Source organism: Grammomys surdaster, unplaced genomic scaffold, assembly GCF_004785775.1.
Source record: "Grammomys surdaster isolate TR1022 unplaced genomic scaffold, NIH_TR_1.0 136, whole genome shotgun sequence".
Taxonomy (NCBI): Eukaryota; Metazoa; Chordata; class Mammalia; order Rodentia; family Muridae; genus Grammomys; species Grammomys surdaster.
Window position 1 is genome coordinate 14,978,453 of NW_021604594.1, and position 12,221 is coordinate 14,990,673.

The following is a 12,221-nucleotide window of genomic DNA, read 5'->3' on the forward strand; positions in this document are numbered from 1 at the left end:
ACACACATACATACATACATGCATACACACATACACACATACATACACACATACATACATACACACATACATACACACATACATACATGCATACACACATACACACATACACACACATACATACATACATACATACATACATACATACATACATACAGGCTTTGCCCTACTGTTCTCTATACCTCTCCTTTGCTATAGCTCACACTGGCTTGAAATTTGCAAGAATACCCCCTGCCTCAGCCTTCTGAGTTCTGGGTTGTAGATATGAGCCACCTCATTCCCTGATACCTCTCATTTATTTTCAAGGCAAATCATAATCAGAGTTGGCTTTCTTTGTAAGTTTGTTGGAGATAGGATCTTACTATGAAGGCTCAGTTTGTCTTGATCTGTGTTATATAACCCAGTCTGGCCTCAAACTTAGAGCCACGCTCCTGTCTCACCTTCATAAGTGCTGGCATTATAGGCTTGAGCCACCGTCCAGGCTCAGACTGTGGTGTTTCATTTGTTTGTATTTTGTTTTCTTTAAAGAAAGTGCATTTTAATATTGACAAATGAGACTTAAAGTTCTTGGACTCTCAACTTGCTGGTCCTTTGTCCTCTCTGTCCTTCAGTCCCTGTTACTAGCTAAGCGGTGACAACACCTGGCATTCTCTCCCTCTGCTCCATTGGGAACCTCTAGCCTACCATGCGCTATCAAGCTGTGTGCACTGGAGACTCTTATTACTTCCTCGGCTCCACGTTTCTTGTACCCAATGCTTCATTTTACATCTCCCCATTCATCATCTAGAAAAAGGCTTATTAGTAATCTGCATGCATGTATAGTATCCATGAGGTCGAATGGATACATGTAACATACCTGGCTCATAGTGAATCCTTAAACAGCATATTTTTGTATTATTAGCACAAAAGGCCATCTTGTATTTTTATTTATTTTCTTTTTCTTTTTTTGAGACAGAGTTTCTCAGTGTAAGAGCTCTGGCTGTCCTGGAACTCTCTTTGTAGATCAGGCCTGCCTCAGGAACTCAGACACACTGGCCTCAGAGACTCACTGGATTAAGGGCATGTGTCTTAAAACACACTGCAAAACAGAAATGTGGTTGCTTATTCTCAATGAGCTAGAGAGAAGGAAACCTCAACGTTGTCATAGGGAAGGATAGGCACAGGAGAGGTGGCCTTTTTTTTTTTTCACATAGCCAACTCTTCTTTCTGGTTTCTTTGAAATCTTGGCTTCCTGTGGCTGTGTGTAAGCTTGCTGAGTGTCTCTGGAGGGTTGGGCGGTACTGTTTGTGGGCTACCCCCAACTGTACCTGGCAGTGTCAGTTCAGAGCTGTCTCTGGGTGGTAGTAGGTGAGTTCAGGTATCTTTCTCACATGTTCTGGAAGGTTGAAGAAGGGAGTGAATCCAGACCCAGTTCTGTTTATCACTACCGTATCTCCTCTTTGAGATCCAAACTGTGGGCAACAGATAGACTCTAGGTTTATCTCATTGTTGCTCAGCAGTTTGCAGATTCTTTTTTTCCTTAAAGAATTCCACACATGTTTTTACAATATGCCCTTTCATCCAACCTTTAAACGTGCAGGCGTTGGGAAATTTGTCTTAAATAACATGACTGTATTTTTACCTCTAGGAAAAGAAGTCCTCACAGCAAACAGGTTGGAAAGTGTTGAGTGTCTGACTTTTGATTGGATCTCAAGGAATCTCTACTGGACAGATGGAGGACTAAAGAGTGTCACTGTCCTGAGGCTGGCCGATAAGTCCAGACGACAGATAATCGGCAACTTAAACAACCCTCGCTCCATTGTGGTACATCCCACTGCTGGGTACGTGAGAGCTTGCAACTGCTGAATGCCTCTCACGGTGTGCTGCCCTGGGGACTGGACTGCAAAACTCACCTTCAATTTCATCTCTTTGGCATAAGCTTAAGAGACCACCTTATCTAATTGAAAATTAAGTTTTCAATTTCATACTTTCTCTGAAGTATGGCTTTCCTATAGTTACCTTAGGAAGGAAAAAAAATGTAGCAGAGTTATCAAAAAAGGATCCAATTCTTGCTTTAGTATATTGATACGAGTTTTTAGTGGGGTGGGGGTGGGAGGTTGGGTGCTAATCATCTAGTTGTTTTCAGTATAAGAACTTTCAAATCCCTGTTTCTATTAGCACTGGGTCAGACAGGAGAAAACAGTCTTCAGTGTTCTTTTTTTACTTGAATATGTTCAGTAGCTTATTCAGAACAAACCTGAGATACTCAGTGGTATATTTGAAAGGAATGACAAGGAAAGCTCAAGAGATGATAAGAAAAACTTGTGATTCACCAACCCAGGTCCCCTCACCTGGGGTGGGGGTGGGCGATAGATATATATGGTGGGTGATATGTATATATGTATGTGTGTGTATAGACACATACATGTATGTACGTGTGTGTGTGTGTGTGTGTGTCCATCCCCTCTCATTTAGTCACAAACTAGCTTATGATGGAGCTTGCATAATCTACTGCTGAGATGCTGAATCTGTGGCTAGGTAAGGTATAGTGACTTGGGAAGGGCTCATGCTGTTGAGCCAAATCTGTAGTCAAACTCTAGACCTGCTTGGACACAAAGCTTGTTCTTTGTTTCTTTGTTTTGCTTCTTTGTTTCTTTCTTTGTTTCTTTCTTTGTTTCTTTCTTTGTTTCTTTCTTTGTTTCTTTCTTTGTTTCTTTCTTTGTTTCTTTCTTTCTTTCTTTCTTTCTTTCTTTCTTTCTTTCTTCCTTTTCTTGTTAAAAGCTGTGTTCTCTTTATACTTTTAGTTTTTCTTTGTATATCTTATTCACCCACACAGTTAAATGGTTGATTTTTCTTTTTCTTTTTTTCTTTTTTTTCTTTTTTTTTTTTTTTCGAGACAGGGTTTCTCTGAGTAGCCCTGGCTGTCCTGGAACTCACTCTGTAGACCAGGCTAGCCTTGAACTCTCGAACTCAGAAATCCACCTGCCTCTGCCTCCCAAGTGCTGGGATTAAAGGCGTGCGCCACCACTGCCCGGCATGGTTGATTTTTCTAATGAATTTATAGCAATCTAAATCTTTAGTTTTGAAAAGTTGTTACATTCTTCCCATTTTGAAATGATGTGAAGCCATCATAGTTTAGAAAGTTACATCTGGAAATGGTTCTGATTCCTAGGGATTGTATGAAAGAGAAAAAAAAAGTGGAGAAAAAAAAAGTGGTGCGTGACTTTAATCTCAACAATTGGGAGGCAGAGGCAGGTTGATCTCTGTGAGTTCAAGGCTACCTGGTTTACATAATGAGTTCCAGGACAGCCAAGGTTATATAGTAAGAGACCCGGGTTCAAAACAAAGACAAAGACAAACCCCCATCCCCAAACAATACAAAACAAAAAAGAAAGAAAAGATGTTGTTTAGAGTTAGATTAATGAGTGTGTTTAGAGTTAGATTAACCTGTGTGTGTGTTTGTGTTTTTATGCTGTATGTGTCTGTAGGTGAGAATGCTTGTGAATAATCTAGAGGTCAGAAGAGTGTGTCTAGGATTTGAACTCCATATCCCATGAGCAAGTACTCTAACTCACTGAAACATCTCTCTAACCCTAACACTGAGATAATTTTTTGTAGAGTTAAATTCCTTATAGTATAATAGACAGAGAATGGTCTTATACCCAGGGTTCTGAATGTTTAATCCCAGAGTAAAAGAAAATAAATTTGATTTCTTACTCATGAAGTCTTTATTATGTAACTGGAAGCAGGGTCACATATGAAAGATGGCACCTAACTATTATCTAGCATTGGTGTTACAGTGCTCATGGCAGAGGCAAGAGAAACACAAGTTGAATGCCAGCTTGGTTGCATAAGTAGATATAAACCCAGCAAACTCTTTGTTTTGTTTTGTTTTGTTTTTGAGACAGGGTCTCCCTATGTAGCTCTGGCTGTCTTGGAACTCACTATGTAGACCAGGCTGACCTTGAACTCACAGTAGCTCTGGCTGTCCTGAACTCACTATGGAACTCAGGGTGACATGTGTTGGGAATTAAAGTGCCCACTAATATGTCAGAATTGTTACAACCTGTAGTCTAGTTATTCTTTCTCCTGGATGGCCATTTTGATATCATTTATAATTGTGACTACAATTACATATTTATAACTTAAGTGGTATTTAGAATTAAATATGCCAAACCTGATGGCATATATGGAGAGTAAAGTCAACTGTAACTCTTTTAAAGTTATCAGTCTGTTTCAGTATTGTCCTCCTTGATTTGCTCCCACTTTCTAGGTATTTGTTCCTGAGTGATTGGCTCCGTCCTGCAAAAATTATGAGAGCATGGAGCGATGGATCTCACCTAATGCCCATAGTCAACACTAGTCTGGGGTGGCCCAATGGCTTGGCCATTGATTGGAGGTGAGTAGATACCATCTGAATTTTAATCACTGTAGAGTGTGGAGAAGGTACGCTGGACACTGGTTCCGGTATACTAGACACATGGTGGTGTGTTAGAGTAATGAAATGAATCCTGCATGTTTCTGAGACTTTTTGATCACTGTCAGGTCATGGGTAATGGATACTGAATGATCTAGAATACAAACACAACTGGCCAGCTGCTAGTGGGATGAAAATCAATGCACTCATAAGTATTCTGAGGAATTTTCTAGAAACAGTGGAATGGCAGGGCCAAGATGGATGAAGTTCTTGTAGAAGTTCTTGTAGAGATCTGATGAAATGTAGCAAGCTTGGGGTTAATTTTATAGAGACACCTTAAGGATAATAATTAATCAACAAGTGAATTACTTAATGAATACTGAATCAATTGATTAGTGTATATTTGTTTATACATGATTTGTGGGTTCTCAGGAGTTTATCTATCTAGGAAAAAGACCAATGAAGTTATTAATATATGTTATTAAAGCAGATTATGAGAGAAAAAAGGCAGAATTGTGTTCAGTCTTTTAAACATTAACATCAATACTCTATTTCTCAAGAAGGAAAACACATTTCCTAACTCAAAGATTTCAAGTTTCAAGCTTACTGTATCTGTGAGAAGCATACAATGTAAATTTTTAATAGACATATTTGACTTTTTTATGAAAGTTTATTGCCAATGTCCTCACTGTTCACTCATGTCTTGGGATCAGATAACATATCTTCTTCTTTTTTTTAGTGCTTCACGATTGTACTGGGTAGATGCCTTTTTTGATAAGATTGAGCACAGCAACCTTGATGGTTTAGATAGAAAGAGACTGGGCCATGTAGACCAGATGACTCATCCATTTGGACTCACTGTTTTTAAAGGTATGCTTTGAAGCAATAAAAGGCTGCCACAAAACTCTATCCCCACCCCAAAATATGACTCGTGAAAAACACAAGATTGTATTTTTTCATTCATATTTCTATGCAATTTTCACATTACTAGTAAAAACTTCTGAGAGGCATGGAATTGTGGGAAATGATAGATACCATGATCATTGCCAAACTTTGGTCTACTTGTCTCAACTACCTTCATCAGTGGAGATATGCTTCTGTGACTTGGGTTGCTCAGAATGAATGTCTGTCTGTCTGTCTGTCTGTCTGTCTGTCTGTCTGTCTGTCTAAATCTGGTGAGTCAGGCTTGGTGGCACACACTCATTTGGGAGGCTGAATCAGGAGGAACACCATGAGAGTGACCTGGGCCACATATTTAAGTCATGGCTCACTTGTATAATCAGACCATGAAGAATAAAACAGCTGACTTGTTTATTCCTGAAACAGGGCTCTTGTGTGTAGCCTGTGGATTACATTCAAATGCTTGCCCAAATCTTCTGGTAGTGTGTTCCTGTTATCCCAGCACTTGGAAGGCAGGAGAATCATGAGGCCAGGTTAGGCTACAGAGCAAGAGCACAGCCAACTCAACTGAATAAATTGACTAGTGAGACCTTGTTGTCTGAGCAAATGAACAGACAAAATATACCATCATTTGTCTAGTTTGAGGGTTGACACTTTGTAGAGGGCTACCAAAAGCCCTGTGTATAAACTAGTTATGTTCCTGTTGGAACCCCGTAGTTGAATACTTAGCAGAGTGCTGTAAGCAACTAGAGTGGGTAGTCATACTGATTATTCCATCCTGCTGTCTATCTGTGGAGTGTGTGGTATTTTAAAAATATTTTAAAAATGCTCTGAGATTTTTTGATGAGATGAGTCAATTATAAACAGTTATCCCTCCCGTTTTTACTCCCCCTTTCAAATATTGTCTGTCAGACTCATGCTATTTGCTAGTAATAGGAACATTTTTTAAGTTATTTTTTCTCTGTTATATGGTGGGATGTTTGGATATCTTTTTGTTTTATCTGTATGAAAAATATTGAGTGCATTCCCATGAGAACAATACTGTATCCCAAAATATTAGTTTCAGTTATTACTTTTTGTTTTTTAAAATTTTTGCCATTTATTTATTTATTTATTTACACTCCAGATTTTATTTCCACCCCCGGCCCCCCACCCCGTTCGCCCTCTGATTGTTCCACATTCCATGCCCCCCCTCAACACTCTGTTTCCACTAGGATGTCTCTACCACCTACCACCCACCCAACCAGACCTCTAAACTCCCTGGAGCCTCCAGTCTCCTGAGGGTTAGGTGCATTTTCTTTGCCTGAACCAGTACCCGGCAGTCCTCTGCTATATATGTGTTAGGGGCCTCATATCAGCTAATGTATGCTGCCTGGTTAGTGGTCCAGTTTTTGAGAGATCTTGGGGATCCAGGTTAGTTGAGCCTGCTGGTCCTCCTACAGAGTCGCCCTTCCTCCTCAGCTTCTTCCAGCTTTTCCCTAATTCAACCACAGGAGTCCACAGCTTCTGCCCATTGGCTCGGTGCAAATATCTGCATCTGACTCTTCCAGCTGCTTGTTGAGTCTTTCGGGGGGCAGTCATGCTAGGCTCCTTTTTGTGAGCACTCCATAGCACCAGTAATAGTGTCAGGCCTTGGGACTTTCTCTTGAGCTGGATCCCACTTTGGGCCTGTTGCTGGACCTTCTCTTCCTCAGGCTCATTTCTATTTCCATCCCTGTAGTTCTTTCAGACAGGAACAATTATGGGTCAGAGTTTTGACTGTGGGATGGCCACCCCCTCCCTCACTTGATGTCCTGTCTTTCTACTGGAGGTGGGCTCTAGAAGTTCCCTCTCCCTATTAATCGCTTTTCTCTTTTTCATTGAAGACAGGATCTCCCTGTAGAGCCCAAGCTCATTCAAACCCATGATCTTCTTTCTTTAGTCTCAGAAATCTATGACTGCTACCATGCCTAGCTAGCTTCACTATGAATTTGTATGGAGTACTCTCTTATTTCACAATACTATGCAAATCATGAATCCTTTGTTAAAAGACTAGCTAGGTTTTCTTGACTGCATACTGCATAGGCCTATACATTTGATTTGACTCTTCATCTATTTAAATACAATGAGACACTATTCTTAATGTTGGGACTGAAATCTGCAATAGAGGGAGATATGATTTAGTGGCTTTAATGATGTACTAGTATGAACCACAGATGAGGAAACTTGATTTCATAACATGGGTGACATTGTTAGCATTTATTCTTAGTTGTATATTCTAGTTAGTTATGGTCTTGTAGAATTCTTTGATGAAATCTAAATCATTAGGATCATATGTAAGTTTGCATAGTTGTTGATATTTTTACTCAAACACACAACTTGTGTAAAAAATGAGATCTATACTTTTTCTTTTATAAAGCTCCTTTTCCTCCTCTTCCTCCTTCTCTTCCTCCTTCTCTTCCTCCTCCTCTTCCTCCTCCTCTTCCTCCTCTTCCTCTTCCTCCTCCTCTTCTTCCTGTGTTGCTCTGGCTGTTCTAGAACAAACCCTGTAGACCAGACTGGCCTCAAACTCAGAGATCTGCCTTGCCTCTGCCTCCTGAGTGCTGGGATTAAAGACATGGACCACCATCTCCCAGCAAAAGCTTCTTATTAAAACTGGATCTAAGAAATAGTAGGAATTCTTATAGAGGACTATAGGATGCTGCACTCTGAACTGGCCTTAGAGATGATAGGCTCTGTTCCCTTTTTTCAAAAGATTAAGTGTTTTGACTGGGGATAAGAACTCAACTTTAAGATTCTTTTTCATGGATTTTTTTTTTTTGGCGGGGGGGGGGGTTCCAAGACAGGGTTTCTCTGTGTAGCCCTGGCTGTCCTGGAACTCACTCAGTAGACCAGGCTGGCCTCGAACTCAGAAATCCACCTGCCTCTGCCTCCCAAGTGCTGGGATTAAAGGCATGCGCCACCACCACCCGGCTTCATGTTTATTTTTATCTATGGAGGTTTAAGTCTAATTGCTACTAAATATCATTATGTTTCTGCCTCAACATGAGCCATGATGTCAATAAAATATGGACTTCCAAAGAGCAAATGGTTACAGTTTAGTGACCGATGGGCTCTTGGACTACTGCATTCTTGCAAGCCTATTGCATTTCCTTAAACTGTGACTGAACCACTAATCACGCTCTCTTTCTCTTTAGATAATGTGTTCTTAACAGACTGGAGACTGGGTGCGATTATTCGAGTCAGGAAGTCAGACGGTGGTGATATGACAGTTGTTCGAAGTGGCATCAGTAGTATAATGCTCGTCAAAGCATATGATGCGGACCTCCAGACTGGTGAGGGGCATTGCCAAGTATCTCCATATGGACTATCTGACTTGGTGGTTCCCTTCTCTTTAACTACGTCTTCAGCATAACTCTGACAGTGCTACATTCTTGTCAGTCATATAGTTTAACACAGCAAGACTCTGGTTTCCTGAAAGAACACACCTTAGAACTTTCCTGTACTTAACCTGAATGCTGTCTTCGGTGGGCTGATTCCCAACTTTGTAGCATTGGCTCTGGAATGGTTTTGTTTGTTTGTTTGTCTGTTTATGTTTCACTGCACAAGGTGAAGTTTCGATCTACTTGTTCCTGCATTTTCAGGCTCTAACTACTGCAGTCAGACTACCCATCCCAACGGCGACTGCAGCCATTTCTGCTTCCCAGTACCGAACTTCCAGCGGGTGTGTGGCTGTCCCTATGGAATGAAGCTTCAGAGGGATCAAATGACTTGTGAGGGAGACCCAGCCCGAGAGCCACCCACACAGCAGTGTGGCTCCTTCTCCTTTCCCTGCGACAATGGCAAGTGTGTGCCCAGTTTCTTCCGCTGTGATGGAGTGGATGATTGTCATGACAACAGTGATGAGCATCAGTGTGGGGCATTTAGTAAGTATCCGTGCTTGAGTTTCGGGGAAGTGAATGGAACAGAAGACCAGCCATCCATAAGAAATAATCAAAACATGGGCTATGAGCATAGGAAAATACCACCGAGATATTCTTTTAGAATATAAGATTCATAACATATACTCCAAAGCCTTATAACAAGTTAAGCAATACATATAATTCATAGATAATGTTATAGATGTGTTAGACAATTATTGATAATTCTTTTGACAATAGCTCTTTGGACCAATAAAGTCAGTTCATTCTTTAAAAAGTCTATCATGGCTGAGGATAGAGCTCAGTTGTAGTGAAACTCCTTAGCATGAACAGGGCTCTGGGTTTGATTAGCAGCAATGGCGAGAATAGTATTACAGAATAGGTCCTTGCAACTGTAACCTTTGAAAACATCATGTCCTGTGTGTGTGTTATCCCCCTTTTCGGAGTGAAATGAATTGAAGTGGAATGGCTCTCTAATCCTACACTCTTTTGATGGTATTCTAGTCTATGACGTTTTAGTCTTAATAATTACCATTGCAGAAGGCCCAAATATCCCATTTAAAAAGTTGAAGATAATTGAGACCTTTAGAAGCATCTATAAAATGAAGCCAGTTGTAGCAGCAGAGACCTGTGCTTTTACAGTGAAAGGAGTATTTGAAAAGTACATTTTCCTGAAATTGTCATAGGAGGGAAGGTGAAGATGAGCTAGGATTATACCAACTAGAGCTTTAGTGTTGGGAAGATTCCCATATCTTTCAAAGTCTAATTAAAGGTAGTTATATAGTAATCATAGTTTTCTTTTGATGGCTAACAGAGGATAAATGTGTGTGTGTATATGCACACATGTACACACACACACACACACACTAAGCATATATTATGCTTGGTACTTACCAAACCTAAAGCAGCCTCACATTTCTTCTTATTTTGTGTGATAGTGTATTGAAAGGTGAGAAGGACTTTGTTTCTACAGGAGCAACCTCATAACAATGTTTGGAACTAAACATTTTCGTGACCACTCTGTGACTCTTTGTAGATAACACTTGCTCGCCCACGGCTTTCGCCTGCGCCCATGGCGGACAGTGCATCCCTGGACAGTGGCACTGTGACAAACAGAACGACTGTTTAGATGGCAGTGATGAGCAAAACTGCCCCACGCGTTCAACGTCATCCACTTGCCCGTCCACCTCCTTCACCTGCGACAATCACATGTGTATCCCAAAAGACTGGGTCTGTGACACAGACAACGATTGTTCCGATGGATCAGATGAAAAGAACTGTCGTGAGTGTCGAGCTGACTTCTCTGGGTTGGTTAGCCTTGTCTGTATGTATGTTTGAGTAATCTTTGAGGTTTTTCCTCTGAGACTCTTAACAATTCCATCCTTATCAACCCCTGATATCAGAAGTCTGACACATATTGAATGCTTTCTCCTGAAGGTTCTGAGCTTTATCAAAGCAAAGCACAACTGTCAGACATCCAGATAGAAACTGTAAACAAAAGAAAACGAACAATGGACCCAAGCTGGATGCAGTGGTGCACATCTGTAGTCTCCACTAACGGCTGCTGTAAATGAAGAGGGGGTGGGGGGTGGAGGGCAATCAGTGGAGGGTGATGTCAACCTTCGGCTATCAGATGCATGTATACTCATGCCCTCTAACATCCATTTATGATCATACATACATGCATCACATATGTATACACATACATCATACATGTATACATGTTTTTTCAAAATAGCCTTTACTGAAAAAAAATTTACTCAGTACCTTGTAAGCATCCAGACATCTGGCTGCTTGTTTTTCTTTTTAACTTTACATTTAACACAGAATAAGGACACAGGCTCCCTTTTTATCTCCCTGGTTCTTATTCTTTAGCATTGTTATTTGTAACAGTAGTTTAAGATGGAAGAGAGTTCTCTGGACTAAATTCTTATACTGATTGCATCCTAGGCAATTCATTGTCCTTCTAGGGGAGTTGGGCCCTTTCAATTTTTACAATCTAGCAGTGTGTGATTTTCACTGACTTTATGGAGGATACTGCATGCAACTCCAGAATGGAGGTGCTTCTTGGCATGTAGTGAGATGACCATGTCACTCAGATTTGTAGAGATACAGCCCCAGGCTGCTTCCTTGACAAATGGCTTCTGTTTCCAAAGATTTAATTCCAAACCCTCATTTTGAGTTCTCCCACTGTGCTGGCTGCTGATCTGAAGGAGTCTGAACACATAGGACCGAGATAAGTCCGTTAACAGAAAATTAACTTGACTTTGTTTTTGTATGTCATTAGAAGCTTCAGGGACCTGCCAGCCTACCCAATTCCGTTGCCCTGACCACCGATGTATCAGCCCGCTGTATGTCTGTGATGGAGACAAGGACTGTGCTGATGGCTCTGATGAGGCAGGGTGTGGTAAGTGGATGGCCTTGTTTTTTCCTTACTGTGTGCTCAGTTTATCTTGGAGTTAATGTCATACACTTTTCTCTTTCGTTTTTTAGTGTTAAACTGTACAAGCTCTCAGTTCAGATGTGCTGATGGGAGTTCTTGCATAAACAGCAGGTACCGCTGTGATGGGGTATACGATTGCAAGGACAACTCTGATGAGGCGGGCTGTCGTAAGTGCCACATACACAGTGTACTTCAGACAAAAGGATCCATTATTTTAGTATTGGATATTACTATATAGCTTTAAAAAAAATTCCATCAAACTGGAGGAAGATGTAAAGCACAAAGTGTTCTTAAGAGAATGAGATATTGACATGAATTAATATTACATGGGTAATATTACCGTATAATGATTTATAGTTAGACAGCTGGTGTTATCTAAGTGGACATATCAAATAGTTAATTCCTTAGATATCATATTCCAAGGACACACAACAATGTGGTTTTTAAAATTACATTTATTTGCTTGTGTGTATTTGCATGCACACATGTGGATGTACACACTTGCCACAGTACATATATGGAAGTCAGAGGACAACTTGGGGGAGTCTTTTTATCCATTATGTGAATTTTTAAGCCTTTTGCC

At 40.6% G+C, this 12,221-nt stretch overlaps 1 protein-coding gene across 1 annotated transcript in view; it reads left to right on the top strand.

Annotated features, from left to right (window-relative positions):
• Lrp2 (LDL receptor related protein 2) overlaps window positions 1-12,221 on the top strand; it is a 160,544-nt gene that overhangs the window by 69,845 nt on the left and 78,478 nt on the right. The window contains exons 17-24 of the mRNA XM_028762987.1: window positions 1,628-1,820; window positions 4,253-4,378; window positions 5,136-5,266; window positions 8,473-8,610; window positions 8,920-9,201; window positions 10,232-10,477; window positions 11,483-11,602; window positions 11,689-11,805. Coding sequence (XP_028618820.1) covers window positions 1,628-1,820; window positions 4,253-4,378; window positions 5,136-5,266; window positions 8,473-8,610; window positions 8,920-9,201; window positions 10,232-10,477; window positions 11,483-11,602; window positions 11,689-11,805 — 1,353 coding nt within the window. The remainder of the gene's footprint in view (window positions 1-1,627; window positions 1,821-4,252; window positions 4,379-5,135; window positions 5,267-8,472; window positions 8,611-8,919; window positions 9,202-10,231; window positions 10,478-11,482; window positions 11,603-11,688; window positions 11,806-12,221) is intronic.